At 49.6% G+C, this 17,276-nt stretch overlaps 2 protein-coding genes across 2 annotated transcripts; one reads left to right on the forward strand and one right to left on the reverse strand.

Moving 5' to 3' along the window:
- Positions 1-6,890: 6,890 nt before the first annotated feature.
- On the reverse strand, positions 6,891-7,112 carry PHYSODRAFT_464001 (hypothetical protein; the record flags this gene model as incomplete). The annotated part of the gene is made up of 1 exon (XM_009518282.1): positions 6,891-7,112. A coding segment is annotated over one exon (222 nt), but the record flags the coding sequence as incomplete, so codon positions are not given.
- A 7,926-nt stretch (positions 7,113-15,038) lies between these two features.
- On the forward strand, positions 15,039-17,014 carry PHYSODRAFT_309735 (hypothetical protein; the record flags this gene model as incomplete). The annotated part of the gene is made up of 3 exons (XM_009518283.1): positions 15,039-15,333; positions 15,378-16,562; positions 16,620-17,014. The coding sequence occupies 3 exons, from the start codon at positions 15,039-15,041 to the stop codon at positions 17,012-17,014; spliced, it is 1,875 nt and encodes a 624-aa protein (XP_009516578.1).
- Between the last annotated feature and the right edge of the window lie 262 nt (positions 17,015-17,276).

The raw sequence follows: 17,276 nt of genomic DNA on the forward strand, positions 1-17,276 counted from the left end.
ACTCATGATTGACAAAAACCTCGTTGAAGGCATGGTTGCCTCTAATCGGAAGGTGGATTTCTGCATGAACTGCGCTGAAGCGAAGCAAGCTCGACGCGCGAAGAACAAGCAGGATACTTCTACATCTGCCCCAACGGACGAACCAAGTGCTACCTTGTGCGTTGACCTGAAGACGGACATGACCCCGGATCGGCTCGGTCACAAACACATTTTGACCATTGTAGACCACGCTACGAACTACAATCGCGTCTACTTGCTCCGCAAAAAGAGCGACGCGGAAGTGCATTTGGAGGACTTTGTTAGCGAATTTGAGCGACAATACGACACCAAGGTGAAGATGATTCGCTCAGACGGTGGTGGTGAATTTGGCAGCACCAGACTCGGCCGCTTCCTCCGCAACCGGGGTATTCTCCACCAAGAAACGGAGGCGGGCATGTCATCATCAAACGGAAAAGCAGAGCGTTTTCACCGGACTGTCATGGATTCCGCCCGAGCGATGCTCTGGGCCTCGGCATTGCCACAGCGATTTTGGGGCGATGCTGTTCTGTATGCGAGCTACATTCGCAACTATCTGCCGACTCGAGCGAACGCCGACCATGCGTCTCCCATTGAGGCCCTCTCCGGAAAACGACCCAGTGTCTCGCACATCCTCAAATTCGGCTCGAAGTGTACGAGCCACATCGCTCATGCAACGAAGCGATCAGCGAAAAAGCGCGCTGAAAGAGGAGTTGTTATTGGCATCGACTTCAAGAAGAAAGCGTCCCGTGTTCTCATCCCGCGAACCAAACATGTTATTTCTACAACACACATCAGGAACGTTGACCGTCTGGACTCGCGAGCCGTGGCGCGATACATGGACGCCGTCGACGCAGACAATAGCGGCGAGGAGGAGGATGCTGGCGATCAACAGTACAAAACCAACACCCCACATGACGCTAATGGTGAGGAAGCACGGGCTGGTAGCCCTGCAGAGCAGCATCAACTTACGTCGCGTGCCATCCAGCGCATCTTTGGCCTGAATCGAGGTACACGAGCACTACCACGCGATGACTTTCGGCTGCCCCAATCTTTTCTCGAAGAGTTCGCCATTCCGGCATCTGTCCTGCTCACTATCGTACTCGAGGAGGGTACTGCCTTTGCGGTACTACTAGAGCGTGACGGGATCAAGGAGTCAGTAACTGTGGAGGAGGCAATGAACAGCCCGTATTGGCAGGAGTGGTGGCAGGCAATCGAAGAAGAGGTTCGAGCAATATCGAAGAACGCTACCTGGGAAATTGTGGACATTCCTACTGATGGAAATCTGATAAGTGCAAAATGGGTGTTCAAGCTCAAGTTTGACAACAAAGGCGAATTGGAACGGTTCAAAGCGCGGCTGGTAGCGCGCGGCTTCACTCAAAAGTTTGGCATTGACTTCGCAGAGACCTTTGCGCCCGTGCTAAAGATCGCGAGCCTGCGGTTCATTGTGGCCCTCGCATCTCAGTGGCATGCCGTCATTCGACAAGGAGATGTTCCTAACGCATACCTGCGAGCAGACCTCGATCGACCCATCTACATGCGCGCCCCTGTCGGACTCCAATTACCCAAGGGCAAATGCCTACTGCTGCGAAAGAGTCTCTACGGCCTTAAACAGAGCGGCAAGTTGTGGAACGACACTATACACCGCTACTTACTGGAACTTGGCTTCAGGAGGAGCCAACTCGACCCGTGCTTGTATTTTCGTTGGCATGAAGGCAAGCTAACTGTACTGGGCCTCTACGTCGATGATGTGGTGGTCGTCAGCCAGCGTGAGGGCGATTCCGACTGGACGATGCAGAAGCTCGCCGACCAATTTTAGATCAAGGACATGGATCCAGCCAAGAAGTGCTTGGGAAATAACATTGAGCAGAGCGACTGCGGCATCTACCTCCACCAGACAGCCAATATTGACGGTTTGCTGGCAAAGTGCGGCATGGAGAATAGCCGCCCCGTGACTACGCCGATGGAGTCAACTCGGGACCTGAACGGAGAGGACAGCGAGCCCTTCTACGACACTAGCATCATGCGGGAGACCATTGGGTCACTTATGGATTAGCAACTGCACTCGACCAGACATCACGATGCCTGTGAACTTCCTGGCGCGTTTCGTCTCAACGCCTACGTCGACTCATTGGACTGCAGTCAAACGTATCCTGCGCTACTTGCGCGGCTCGCACGAGTTGAGGTTGCACTTTCCCCGGCCGCAGGCACCCCGACACACTATTGAGGCAGCCATCTTCAGCGATGCAGATTGGGCCGGGGGCAAGGACGCAAAGTCGACTTCAGGAGGACTGCTCACCATCAACGCCATGCCCATTTCGTGGTACAGCAAGAAACAATCTACGGTCGCCCTCTCTACAGCCGAGGCTGAGTACATCGCTGGGGCGACGGCAGTGCAGGACTGCTTGTGGGTGAAGCAGCTCCTGAATGAACTTGAGCTGCACGGCAAAGATGATAATATCGACTTGTACATCGACAACCAGAGCGCGATCAAGAACATGGAGAACGACGTGACGACTGCACGCATGAAGCACATCAACATAAAATTCCACTTCATACGCGACGCCATTCGCAAGAAGGAGGTCAGCGTGACCTATTGCCCTACGACTGAGATGAAGGCCGACATTTTCACGAAGCCCCTCGGCGCAACCCTACACGGGCGCAACCTGGCCATGATCAAGCATATCAACCCGCACAACGAGAAGCTGTAGACTCGGATCATCTTGGTCGAGGAGGACTGTTGGAGATCGCAAGAGCTGGCGCCACCTGCGATGAGTGCAGTGGCGACGATAACGGCCTGCGACGACCACAACGACCCCTCCAGCTACACAACACGAAACTACCGATGCATATTAGCCTAGCACAGACATCCTAGCATCATCCAACCTAACTCATTCTGCAATACACCAGGTGCGAGGCACCACTACAAGGAGCATCCCGTGCAGGATCAACGAGTGCTCCCTTCACGTGGTAGTTTGCGAGATTTTCAGTCGAGAGCAGCACTTCCTCCCCGACCGCAAAAGATTGCACCGGTCGGTTTTCATCGTAGTACGCACTCATGCCAGTAGCAACTCGCGCCGAACAGTAGCCAATCGGTCTGCTTGGTGCTCGAGGAACGTCTTCCCCTGAGCACGACGTTGGAGTTCAGCTCCTGTGGCACGAGGTGGCGTCATCATGGTGGCCGGTGTCGACGGAAGGTAGCCGAGGTCGGCTTCGAACGGTGCCATCGAGATTGACTGCTAGTATCGCGAGTTGTACGCGAATTCGGCCAGCGACAGATACTCATCCCAATCGTCCGATGCACCACTCGTAAATGCTCTCAAATAGTTCTCAATAGTCTGATTTAGTCGCTCAGTTACGCCATTGGCCTGGTGGTGAAATGCGCTCGTGAGCTTTTGCCGTGTCCCCAACATTCCACACAAAGTGCTCCACACAGTAGACGTAAACTTAGGATCACGGTCAGAGAGTATCTCCACCGGAACCCTGTGCAGAACAAAGATGCGGTCGCGGTACAGCTCGGTGATGTCACGTGCCGAAGCTGTACCCTTACATGGCGCGAAGTGAGCTCGCTTCGTAAGTTGGTCTACCACGACCAACACAGAATCAAGCTTCGCACGAGTTTCAGGCAGTGCCACAATAAAATCCATGGCCACATGCGTCCATTGTCCGCGCGCAATAGGCTGACTTTGGAGCAGGCCTGGTGGCTTAGAATTACGAGCCTTTGTCCTTTGACACGTTTCGCACGACTTCATATACGCACGAATGCTCTTCGTCATGTGTCTCCAGTAGTAGTGTTCCTCCACCAATCGCAGCGTTCGATCGATGCCAGGATGGCCATAGACCTCTACGTCGTGGAACTCGAAGAGCAGCGCATTAATTAGTTCATCAATAACAGGTACAACCAGTCGAGGAACCTCATCATTCGGTCCAATGTACATCAGCTTCTCCCCGTCGAGGCAGTAGCGATCAACGAACTTAATTTTCTCGGTGGCGGCAGTAGGATCCCCTCTCAGCGCTAGTATTATCTTTTCCGTGTGTGGGTCCTCGCTGTAACGCTGAACAATTTCACTTACAACAGCATTCATGCCCCTTTTCACTCGAGCACGAACGCAAGTTGCTGATGCAATGGTCTCCAGCGAATGTCCATCTTCAAAATCAGCTCGACGAGAAATCCCATCTGCCACTGTATTCGAAGCTCCAGTGATGTACTTAAAGGTCACCGGATATTCGCTGAGCTCGTCGTACCAACGCGCAAATCGGCGCGAAATACTCTTTTGCGAAAACACAGTCTCCAGGGACTTGTGGTCGGTCTCTACAATGAACGGCTTGTCCAGCAAATAGACCCTCCAAACTCGCAGCCAAAACAAGATCGCGAGCAACTCCTTTTCGCGGATAGAGTAGTTCTTTTCTGCGCCTTTGAACTTCCTCCCTTGGAATGCAACTGGCCGCTCTACAACTTGACCATCGTGCTCCTCCAGCCGGAAGAGAACTCCACCAATGGCAAAGTCACTGGCATCCATTCGCATGAAAAAGGGTTTATTGAAGTCGGCAAACGCTAGAACAGGCGTAGCCGAAATTCGCTCTTTGAGCTGCTCGAAGTGTTTTACAAGCTCATCAGTCCATTCGAGCTGGCCCTTTCGTTGTTGTTTATCCTTTGTTTTCAGCATTTCAAAAAGAGGCCCAGCGTCGTGCGCGAAGCCGTCACAGAAACGCTGCACGTAAGTTGCCGACCCCAAAAACGACTGCAACTCGCCCTTCGTCTTGGGTCTTGGCCAATCGCGAAGCACGGCCACCTTCTTGGGGTCAATTCGAACTCCATCACGCCCAATATAATCGCCCAAACATGGTATCTCGGCCGAGCAAAAGACGCACTTGCTTAACTTTACGTAGAACTTGTTCTCTTCTAGCCGAGTCAGCACGCGATCAAGCGCGGCGAGATGCGAATCGAGGTCGTGACCACGTGTGAACACGTAAATGTCGTCGAAATAGGAGAGACAGAAGTCGGCCATGTCTTTCAACAACTTGCGAATTCCATCGTTAAAAGTCGCAGGGGCATTCGACAAGCCCATCGGAATCACAAGGTATTCAAATGAACCATCAGCAGTCTGAAATGCTGAGTACTTGATATCCGAATCTCGCATGCGGAACTGATAGTAGCCGCTGAGTAGATCCATGCAGCTGTACCAGTATGCACCCTGCATTTGTTCGAAAATAATGTCCTTCCTTGGCATAGGTAGCGTCCGACGCACGGTGTGATTGTTCATCGCGCATTAGTCATGCACGATTCGCCAGCCTACGGGCTTCTTCATGCAGAACGTGGGTGCCCCGTGTGGTGACGATGACTGTCGTATCAGCCCTGCACGTAGCATTTCCACCACCCAGGCTCTTATTTTCTATTCTTGAGCTGGGGATTGACGCCACTGCTGCCGGAATATAGGTTGGTTTGTATCCACTTCCATCTCGTGAACTCCATGGCTCTTCGGTGGAAGTTCACACGGTAGCATCTGTCTGAAGACGGCTTTGTGGCACTTCAAAACAGAGTACACAGGTTGACCATGAAAGTCTTCAACGTCCACGAGTGATTTTCTGTTATCAGTCTGCTCCTTCTCAGTAACAGGTCGAATTACAAAAACGCACTCGATGTCCTGAGGTTTGTGCAGCATTCTCTTGAACTGCTTGCTGGTAATATATTTTGTTTCGCCACTTGTGACTGAGAAGTAGCCATGGACGAAGTATCGGCTACATGACGTGGCTGTAGATCCGCACACTGAGACGCGTCTGCCACCAACTTGCAGAACAGGTCGCGATGGTATCGCTGTCGTGCGGGGTTTCACTGTTTTCTTTTTTTTTGTTTTAGTTGCGCTGGGCTTGGGAGCAGCAACACCTCGCGGTTTGACCTTTTCCTCGATCCAGTCGATGTCGGGGTTCACCGTCTTCAGCCAGGGCATGCCGAGCAGAATATCCTGCTCTTCAGGCACCGGAAGCACAATAAAATCTACCTCGTACGGTTCAAATTCATCAATGAAGAGATGCAGTCGCACAGTTTTCTGCTGGACCTCCATTTCCTGCTTGTTGGCCAAAGTAATCGGAATCGTCGTACCATTATCCACGATTTTGTCCTCTAGCTTCGCCTTACAGCAAAACTCAGGGCTCACAGCGTTAATCGTAGCGCCGCTATCAATAAAGTTGGAGTTGGATCGTCCTGTCCGCTCTGCACCGTACTCGTTGTATGCAATAGACAGCAGTAGTCGCGCGACAGAGGCTTCGAAGTCTTCAAACACCTTCGCGAGTTATCACATTTCAGATCTCCAAGAGACTTCGCTCCATTAGTCACACTCGAGTACAACGTGAATTTATTTTCCTGTTTTTTTTTTGCTTTTGTTGTTGAACGTCATCATTTTTCTGCTCGTTTCGGTCGTTATAATCACAATCAGGACGCTGTGTCGTCGATTCCCTCTGGTTCTCCCGCAGCGATCACACTTACACTTTAGTCGGCTGAGCTTGCGAGTATGTCCGGTCAATCGCTCAACATCGAGCGGACTTGCTCGTTTAAAGACTCACGTTCATGGCGGGGCTGATTTTCCGTCACCACCATTCGCTCCAACATCGCAAATATTTTCTTGTTCAAATTGTTGTTAGTGTCGGGGCGCTTTTCGGGGTGCTTGAACCAGCAATCCTCCACTCAATGGGGTCCACGACCACAGAAACTGCATTTTTTTGTCTGCCTTGGCCGTATTGTTGCTGGCTCGGGCGCCATTACCCGATCTGCGGGCGGCAGGCGGCGCTGAGTCTGTTGATTGAGCCGGCGAGTAACTACCACCGCCTCTCTTGCCTTTTGGTTTGGCCTCGCTGGGTTTGTTGAATGTCGTCTTCTCTTTGAGCTCCCACTCGAGAAATCCTTCTCGAATCGCAGCATTCAAGTCTCGGGGTTTCTTTCTCAGAATTTCGCGCTTCATAGTCACATCCGACAATCCGTTGAGAAACAAATTCATTGCTGTTAGCGAATCGACCTGTGCGATGCGGTTGAGCTCTCGAAATTTTCCCACATATCCAGTGTAGCCACCAGTTTGCTTGAGGGTAAGCAGCCGGTTCCTAATCTTCTCCTGAAAGTTGGGCTCCGTAAACTCGACAGACATCGCCAGCTTCAGCGCACTCCATCGCTTGTCCGACGTCTCATCCGTCATGTATCCCTCGTACCAGACTAACGCATTCTTCTGTACACACTGGTTCAGCTCATCCGCCAATTTGTCGTCATTCAGCACCAAATCGTATCCCTTCTGGCGAAAATACGACTCGAATTGGAATACGAAGCTATTCAGCTTGATCCCATCGATCTCACCGAGGCTTCACGTCCATTTTGCGTAAATGCTGCTCCTGAGCACCCCAAAATCCTCTGCCCGTCACTCCAGCTGCTACATTTCCTGCACCAGCACTCTGCGCCAGTGGCGGGGTCGTACTCGCTATGCTCTGGGCACTCTGGGCTCCACGAGGTATCTGGCTTGCTGCTTGAGCTAAGCGCTGTGCGTCGAGAGCGACTTGCCTCACTTGAGTCAGTCCTTGCGTTAGGTTAGTCATCCCTTGCACCAGATTGGCCACCGTGTCATTCAAAGCGGCGATATCGGCACGAAGTCCGGTGCTCATGTTGTTGATTGTCGTATTGATGTTAGTGCTGAAAGCCCTAAGGTCATCATGCGTCTGTTCCAGTCTGGTTTCCAGCCTATCGATCCGTTGGTGTTCGGCGCTGCGGCGATTCCCATCCAGCTGCTGCCGCACCGGCGCGGTGTCGCTCCTCAGCATCCTCCGCGCTGTGTTTCTGTCTTGCATCGGCACCAAGTTCTACTATGTCGCAATCTTGCTGCTCACGTGCGAGCCGGAAGATGAGAATTGGTAGCACTTAGACAAAGGAAGCTGTTTGTTGAGGCTCTTGATACACGAAATCTGTGATTGTAGAGTTACGGTACTTGTTGAGCTGTCGAGGTGCCCGAGATCCCCTCCCGAGGTCACCGGTGTGGTTTGCCCACGTCGGCTTGGCCGGAGCAGAAGTCGACTTTATTCCTTCTTTTCAGATTCCGGAATGCCCAGCGGTCATTCCTGCTAACTATCTTCTGCTAGCCTATCTTGAACATGCACCCACTACGCTCAACGGCTACACTGGTAGTTAAGTAATTTCCGGCAGGGTTCCTCTGAACAGTGACAGGCTCATCAATGTGCTCACGAGCTCCTGCAGAAGCTCGTGACAACGTTAGCCGAACTGGGTACGTAGCTGAACCTTCGTATGTAGCTGCCGATCACGTTAAGCCACGGTATGGCGTACAACTCGTCACTAATCGTGTAGTCATTGACGTCGCTGACAAGCTCCATGATCATGGAGGCCAGATCGAAGCGCATACCTGCGGTGTCAGCAACGATGACACGAGCGGAACCTCATCTAATATCTTTGTAATCGATCGGATTCAACGCATCACTTTGTTTTTGAATTGAAGACCATTATTCTCACTTCGCTATCAGCTAACGACTAAAAAGGATTCAACACACCGCGTAATAATTGACGCGCACCTCGCATAAACGGCTCGACCCCGAGCCGAGCTTGAGCTCGTCGAGTCCGAAGTTTTTGTACTGGTTGAACTTTGAACGTTGCGGACATGGCGAATATGTGATGTATGGGAGATGGGGCTACTGCGAAGTGATTGTTTTCGCTCGTGGGGACACTGGCAGGCTGTGGACCTCGGTCGCAGCTGGACTGATAGCTATTCCGTAACAAAAAGAAATGTGTTAGAGATACTAAGATATGGATTCGTCATCTGAACGAAGTTTATGCCAAGATTCCAATGAGTACGTTACAGATATCTGCAAAACACCTTCCGGCAGCTTGAGAGGAATGCAAAGCTAGGTACGTCGGTAGCGACAAAATTACACCTCACATCGATTGCAACGAGCTCAAGTGCTTCTTGCACCTGCAGTGCGTGCATGCATAGTATTGGAGTGTGTTGTGGTTACCGATCCGGGCCGTGGTCGAAGGAGCTGTGCTCCCGACGACCGCTTCACCTGTCACCAGTCCCCGACACAAGTGCCGTCATACGTCATAGGTAGTTGGGCTAGTAGTGACCCGAGTCGTAGTACCACCATGGCGGCGCGACTGTGTCCTGCGGACTGCCTGGCCGGCGTTGCTCTAGCCAGTCAGAGGGGCGTGCGAGTAAGTACTCAGGCCGTGGCTACCAAATGTGAACGGCATCGTTGCCTTTGCTATTGACAGCTATCGCTAGCGTCAAACTGTTAATGCAGGCGCGAATTTAGATCAATAAGCAGCGCTACATCGTTGGCGAAAAAACGAGAATATTCAGCCGGACCCTCCTTCACCTATGACGGTGAAGCGGAGGTAGACTCGAACGCCTAAAACGCCGACAAGGCTGCGCTGCATATAGAGAACATTGACCCGAATGACACTCAATACATCTCATTTGCTCACCAACGTGACCTACGCATTTAGGTCACGTGACCTAATCACAACATTTGGCCGTGACCAAATATGCCATTTGACCTAATTTATCGGTTACCGGCACCGCCACAGCCGGCGAATAGCCCCCCCCCCCCCCCCCAGATCATCCCCATGGCTGGGGTTACTTCGTTCAGCTTCGATTATGTATAGCGGGGGTACTGATTTTTAGCGTCTGAAGAGTCCAGCAAGGGTGTATTTCCGAGCGTAGCGGGGAAATTATGTTTTCCGATAGAAGGATAAAGCCACGTTGAAGCAGGACGAGGTGATCGTGGACGGCGAGCCGCACGCGGACACCAAGGCGCACGTGGACACCAAGATGCACACGCACACCAAGCCGCGCGCGGTCACCAGTAGGTTTAGTATGCCATTCAAGCGGGCGGTTTTCTTGGACCGGGCAACCGGTACATGTTTTGTCCCCAGCCGAACTTGGCAGTAAGTAGTGTACATGACCAGCCAAAGACATGCAAACTGTATGCTGTGAGAATCAACCCATCTATATTAACGTAATTGATCAGATATGCTCTGTTAAGTAACAAAAACAGTCGTTTAAGCGAAGTGGGTCCTCCGACGTTAACTAGCCCTAACCGCAGCTCAATAACGTTGCAATAACAAGAATAACGTCGCCCAAAAAATAAATGACGCGTAAAATACGTGACAGCCAAATCCCTCATTCAGGCCGGATTTTCCCTCAGGATTAAAATACTCATTTCAAGTGAGGGTTGCCTCGATTAATTTCGAACTTAAACGAAAAGAAGCTGTACTTTAGGAAAAGGGGGAGAATCTCAGCCCTCCATTTCAGAAAACCAGCTCGAACCGCGCAGCCACCTCCTGGAAACATTACGATAGCCCGCTGTTTAAGGGTGGGGCAAGCCAAGCCACTTCACGAATTACGTAAGTTTGACCTTGCTTCTTACAGGTGTGCATTAATGTTGCTTGTTATATATGCATTAACTTTGGCAATTTGTTCTTGTTTATTTGGTAATGTATTAAGGCTGTTAAGGCAAAAGCGGCAGGATGCTCCGTACGAGCAAGCTGAACGCATTGGCATCGGAGATGGCCAAGCTGCGAGAGTCTGCCCCCCCCCCCCTCCCGCGAATACTAAAGGTAACGTTGCTCTGCGCTCTATTGTCTGCTAATGTTGCTCTATGATTAATAACACTGCTTCATTAATATGTATGTTTCAATGTTGTTTTGACGTTAGTATTCAGCTTCAAGCTGCGCGCCGCGGGACGACAAGGACGTGCGGGCTGAGAGGGAAGTCCACATCTAGCAGAGTAGTTCGGCCTGGTTCGCAATGACAAGAAAGGAGGCTCTACGAATCACCAGCGACTAGACCAGGAGGAGGACGACGATCACCATGGCCAGGACAGCAGCAGCGGCTTTGAGGACCGATGTAGGTTAGACATACAGAGTAGATTAATCATACTAGTGTTAACGTTGCTCGTAATAACGTCGCGATTACTATCGTTGCCTAACATAACGTTGCTCTTGGTACACACCCCAATTTTCTTTCCTAATTAGTACTACAAAACTCGTTGCATGTCTTCAACCTTTCGATTTATTATATTATTACCCAACCACTATCATCGTCCAGGTCCCTGACATAATCTCTGCTGCTTCGTGTTGCTTGAAGTTATGTTCTCTAATTTCCGTACACCTATACGATTGTCGTCCTAAACGTTTGCGCAGCATTTGCGCCCAAGCGCTTAGGTTTAATCGAGTGAGGTCGACACTATACGAAATATCGCCGAGTACTAACGTTGCTTCTCAATAACGTTGCATTATGATTAGCGTTGCGAAATAACGTTGTTCCAAGATAACGTTGCGTTATGTTTAGCGTTGCGCATTAACGTTGCTCCAAGATAACGTCGCTTTATTTTTAGCGTTGCACGTTAACATTACCCGTTAAGATGACTTATCCTACTTCCTCTGTTCTTATATAAAAATAGTGTTCAAAGGATACAATGCCTTCCCAAGCCGTACTTATAGTTATCAACCGCCAAACTATTCAATTGCATTACCTGGGTCAGACGCATCAGCCATTACATGATCGCTATAAAACTTAGCAAAGTGCTTTACTATAATGAGAGAGGATAGCACTACGGTGACTTAGCCAGCGCGTAGTATAGGAAGCATATTAAATGGAGGCAGGATCACGCATCTGCATACTATACCTATAGATATATTGAGTCCATTTTTAAGAAAACAGCGATGCATATGATTTAGAACAAGATCGCAATTTACTATAATATCACTGCTATTAAATTACAGCACACAACTGATGAGGAATCTGTTTAACGCTTAGCATGGACATGTCGGCTAGAACCTGCGACCTTTCTGGTAGATTAGCTGTGACGATACATTTATGCATCACTTCGACAATGTTACCCTAGATGAGTTTGATAATAGATTCTACGTCCATTTGTTGCATGTGTCGATGTGTGGTACAGACAACGATTTACAAAGCCGGCATGCTTAATGCCATCCTCCTATATAAAAACAACGATAAATTCCCTCCCATCAAATCTGTAAAACTGTCATAAAAACAAAACACACGGTGTGTTGCATAAAGTACACAAGAAAGCATATAAAGTATACAAATCCAGATGGTATACAAAGATGAAGTCATTTGATTGAATCTGATTGGCTGGTTTGCTCATGTAAGCTTTGCTTGACTTCGTCTGCCGGCTTTTTGTGTCTGCCGGCTTTGTAAGTCGTTGTCTGTAGCTATTGTACACAGTAATACGTAAAATATAAGCATGAACAGCTATGGTTTATCGGCTAAGTAACAGGCAGCAATTCAAGTCTTACGCTTCTTAAGTTCCAAATTTTACAGCGACGTTAATAGTTCTTGCGCAACGTTAACTGGTTTTACCTAAATTATGATACGCGATTGACGGTAGCACCACTCGTACTAAGCCTTTTACACTTCATACTGTTAATATATTGAAGCCTATTTATTGTAGGTGAAGTACACGCAACCTGGCAATGTAGTCATTGATAATCTGCGGATGTACTAAGACGGAGACAATGAGAGTATAACTGAACAGTAACCGAAGGTAATAGCCATGTACCTAATAGTTTTTATTTTATAGATTCTGACACGACTTTATACAGTAGACGCGGAACTTCCGTAGTAGACACGGAACTTCAGCGTCTACTATTATTCCAGATTTTTTGAGAAGAGGTCAACTAGTTTGTAAGATAATAATGCTTAAACTAGTCAATGCACGATGGTACAGCATTGAATGCATAATGAAAGTGTCCGCGCATATTCTGTGCATTCTGAAACAATATCAATCATCGACGTGGACCTGGTATGTTACTTGATTTATCAGTAGGGTTTGCTGCCGTGCAATGCTGTCGCCAACAACTTACCTCGAAGAAAGTTAGTGGGCGATGTGATCGAAGTGCAACGTTAGCGGGCAACGTTGCTGCGAGAGCAACGTTATCAAAAGAGCAACGTTAATGGTTTCGAAAACAAATATAATGGTCACTATTAAAACGCTTTTACGAGCGCTTGATTAGTTATATACTCTTACAATAAGAACTACGTCTCGTTGTCGAAGAAGTACAGCCCAGAAAACCATTGGCATCCGCGATAAAACGTACCCATACAGAGATAAATGAATCCGAACACCAGAGTATTCAGCATACTTTGCACTCACAAAAGTGTACTCGTGGTGTGTGCCACTTCAGAGCTCTCCCACCCTCACCTCAGTGAGCGGCTCGATGGATTTGCGCACCTCGTGAGCCTACTATGTACTCATTCAGCACAGATAATACCTCAGAAATAAATTACCTATGTGTAACACACCAGGAATTTATCCGATAAATTACAAGTCCGACCTTGTCCTACCATGTATTGTGCCTTTCACCTATTTTGGCGGGTGAGCTGTTAAATCAGGCGGAATTAGATCCATAAAAGGACGAGCAACGCTCATTTAGCGTTAATTCCGCCTATGATTGTGAGTGCTTCCCCTAACTCACGCGATCAGCATTTGCGAGCCAATCGACGGAGATACGAGCAGAATGGCATGGATTGGCGGGTAGCAAACCGCCAATCGCTCTGTTTCCGTCTAACTCAGGCTGGATTAGCTTATTCCGCCTTAACCCAGCCTCACCATCGCCGCTCTTAATTCGACCGCGGTGGGACGACCCGGAATTAACATGGGAGTTAGCTAACTCAGGGCATAATTAGAGCCGAGAAGGGATTAGAATTATGCCAGAATTATCACGGCAGAATAAGTGAAAGGCACAATACCCATGTTGCTAATAACGTCGCAATAAGGCCCTAGCGTTGCCGTAAAAGTGTTGTGACGTTGTAAAATGATGACTGATAACGTTGCAGGAACGCCATCCTCGTTTAAGCCTCCATTCCGGTGAACTTTATATAAAAAAACGCTGCGTAACAAACTAAAATCGCGATCTTGATAGGGAATCGCAGATTTATAAGTGTTGAATTTGAAATTTGTAAATCGGTCCGATACCTACTTTTTTCTGTGGCCTACATATTTGAAGTTTACAATAGGATAATTTCAGGATACATTGGTTTCTAGAGTCCCAGACTTCCTCGTGGTACATGGGCCAAGCGTAGCTGACTCGGCCTCTCAGTGCCTGGCACTTAGCCCCAACAGCCTCCAAATCAAAGATCAAATAAAGGACCAAAAACTTGAAGCTAACCTTGACCGGAGTTCTATGAGATACACTATCTAATTCCTATGGACGAAAGCCCTGGATTACCTCTTTAAAGTGTGTGTCTCGCAAAATGTCCACCACCGTCCATCATGCCTAAAAGACTATAAACAAAGTGTCATTAATAACATATCGCGTTTTCCGTTTTGTCCTTGATTCTAGGACGCCTCGCGAACAGTCATTGTACTTGTTATACATGATACCCTCGTACTTATCCGGGTCTTATCCCCTCCCATACAAACGCCAAGTCACTTTTGGTCCTTTTTGCTGGCTCTAGGACAAAAACGCCAAAATCACAGCGTACTTAAGCGGATTTTGGTCCTTGATTCAAGGACAAAAAACGTTGGGGTTAGGGGAAAAAATATGTTGAAGCCTTTTGTGATGGTCCCCTCTTTTGTCATACACGGAAAAATGACGCATTATTCTTGTCGAAGGGTATCTACAATCTGATTGGTCGAGAGAATCATGAAAACCAAACTTTTGCTTTGATTACCAAAGAAACTTCAAAGATGACCGAGCTGCAGTCGCTTCTTAGCTCCCGGTCAGCTACGGTTGGCCCTACTGGGCAGAGGAAGTCTGGGACCTGGGCAGGTGCCAGTTTGTGGTGGATCTACCGACGAGACGGGACGAGGACGGGGGAGGGCTTCTCTACTCTGACGAGTTCGAGTTCCAGGCCGCTCTGCAACAGTTTAGAGAGGCGCTGGCGCTACTGGCAGCGGTGGCTCATGCGGATCCATCTGCGTGGGAATATCTACTCGAGGATTGCTGCGGCGTGCCGCTCCATGACAAAGGAGAAACGATTGGAGAGAGCCAAGACACTCCCGCGAGGTTGATGGTCGTCCCGCGAGAGAAGAACGCGAATCTGCTTTACCCAGAAACGTTAAAGGAGGACCTCATTCAGTTCTGTGGCACAAATCAACGTACGGATTCAAGTTCTGAATACGAGGAGGCGTTGAGGAGAATTGCAGCTCTGGATAGCAACTTGCAGCAAGACAAGCCAGGCGTCGACATCCAAGTCCCAATGCAGATGTGGTTCCACGTGGGGATGAGCAAGTCTACAAAGCCAATTGAGGATATTCAGAGCGCCGCGGCGGAGATTCAACGAGGCTGGGAGCGTTCTGGGCACAGTTTGGTCGGGCTTGGAGCGCTGCGATGCACCTTGGTGCTAGAGCCTACGATTGCGATCTTGTCCGACTACGTGATCAATCCGAACATGCGGACACGGTGGAACGGTTGGTGAGGGAGAATAATTGGTTCTCGCAGTTTACGCTGTGGGTGAATTTGGACAGAGAGCTCCGATCTGGCGAGCTGCCCTCGATCAAGACATTGGGACGACTCATGGCGTCTCTATTTGTTAGCGGACGACGGCCGTATGAAGAAATAACTACCAAGTACCACCGCAAGTTTGAGACGCCAGAAGCGAGACCACTTCAAATGGGAACAGTTCGCTTAATATGTGCGTCCTGGCTCGAATCTCGCGAGGTGGAGGCAACGGGCTCAGCTATTGCAGTATGCCGGAATGCCAGAAAACTTTCCATGAGACTGGAAATGCATTCAACTGACGTTGACATTACTCGGCAGTGGTGGAGGTGGATAGCGTACGCGCTCTTCTCAAAGCGAGCGCGTACCAGCTCATCCGTTGAATCTCTCGCATTCACGGCAATTTCAGCCATGAGCGCACAAGATATGGAGGCTTTCGCGGCCATTTTGGCGTCTCACCACCCAGAGGAAGAACTCTTCGGTTGCCCTCGCGGTACAGTAGAGGAGAGAGACGCCACCTTGAAAGATAACGCTTTGATCTACGCTCTGATTAACGATCAAGGTATGCCACGTAAAGCGTCTCGGATCACCCCGCCGTCGGTTGTTCGAACCGTCAGGTGCTTCAGTGACGATGGGGCCAGTGAATGGGTCAACGCGCTTGTTCCCGGGTACGGGCGATGCCTCATTAATCGGGCGGATTTAATTTTTCACGAGAGTACCGAGATTTCTGGTAAGCCGTGCAGCGTGACATCGCTCTGGATCGGATTTGAGAAAGACGACGATGAGCGCCACGTATACCCAGCGATTTCAAACGGATTACCTCGATTTCTGCAGCTTGTCGGCCAAGAGCTGAAGGATTTAACGCTTGAAGGACCGAGGGTGGAGCTACCTGTTGGCGCGATCCTCGAAAGCTGTCCTGTATTGGAGGAGCTGTCACTATGTGGGTACTTCGTGGATGTGAATTTAAATTTCAGCGAGTGCAAAACTGTGCCGCCTGCTTCATTTAATTGTCAGTGGGAGGATATCGCTGCACTTGCTGCAGCTCTGAGTGACAGCACCAATCCAGTGGCCAAGTGCGTACGCCGGCTTCGAGTGCGTTTGATGAATCGGCAAATGAGTTGGGGAGATCACCCAAGCAATTCTGACCATTGAGACTTTGATGCGCACGCGAAAGCGCTTCTGCAGATGCTGGAGGTGAGCCGGAGCTTGGAGTATGTCGACGTCATTGTGTCTGCATCCGATGCACCGGCTGCGTTTGTCGACGGGTTCAAGAGGCACCATCGCACACCTATTAACCGGTCGGTCAAATTCGCTCTAGAGACCAAGCTGGCGTTCCTCAGCGTGGTTTCCGCTCGACGAGAGCCGTTGACTGTTGCCAAGAAGCGGAAGCAATCGGTGTTGAAAACCCATGTGGCGATTGGCCAGCTTGACGAGAACGTACTGTCCAACATATTCGCATTGGCGGCTACTCCGATATACCGTGAAGTGCATTTTGGCGCCCCGCGCGCTGATTTCTGGGAGGAGGAACGCACTCATGTGCTCATCTAGACGACTGACTATTAGCTGCAAACAAACGAGGTACCGAGGTTTATGGGAAATCACCTGAAACAAGCCTTGGTGCGACTCAATGCACACACATTTTGCCCCAGCCACCAATTGTACGTTACTCGGCCTCAGTGCACTTGGAAATGTTTTCATAGTTTTTTTACTTGTGCGAGTGGATATGAATGCTCCTTGACTCCAACTCACAGTGTCTACCTGTAGTTTGTTTGTTCTATGACAGCGCGATTCAACGAGAAATGCGTGTCTC

The sequence above is a fragment of the Phytophthora sojae genome (genome assembly GCF_000149755.1).
Source record: "Phytophthora sojae unplaced genomic scaffold PHYSOscaffold_1, whole genome shotgun sequence".
Lineage (NCBI taxonomy): Eukaryota > Oomycota > Peronosporomycetes > Peronosporales > Peronosporaceae > Phytophthora > Phytophthora sojae.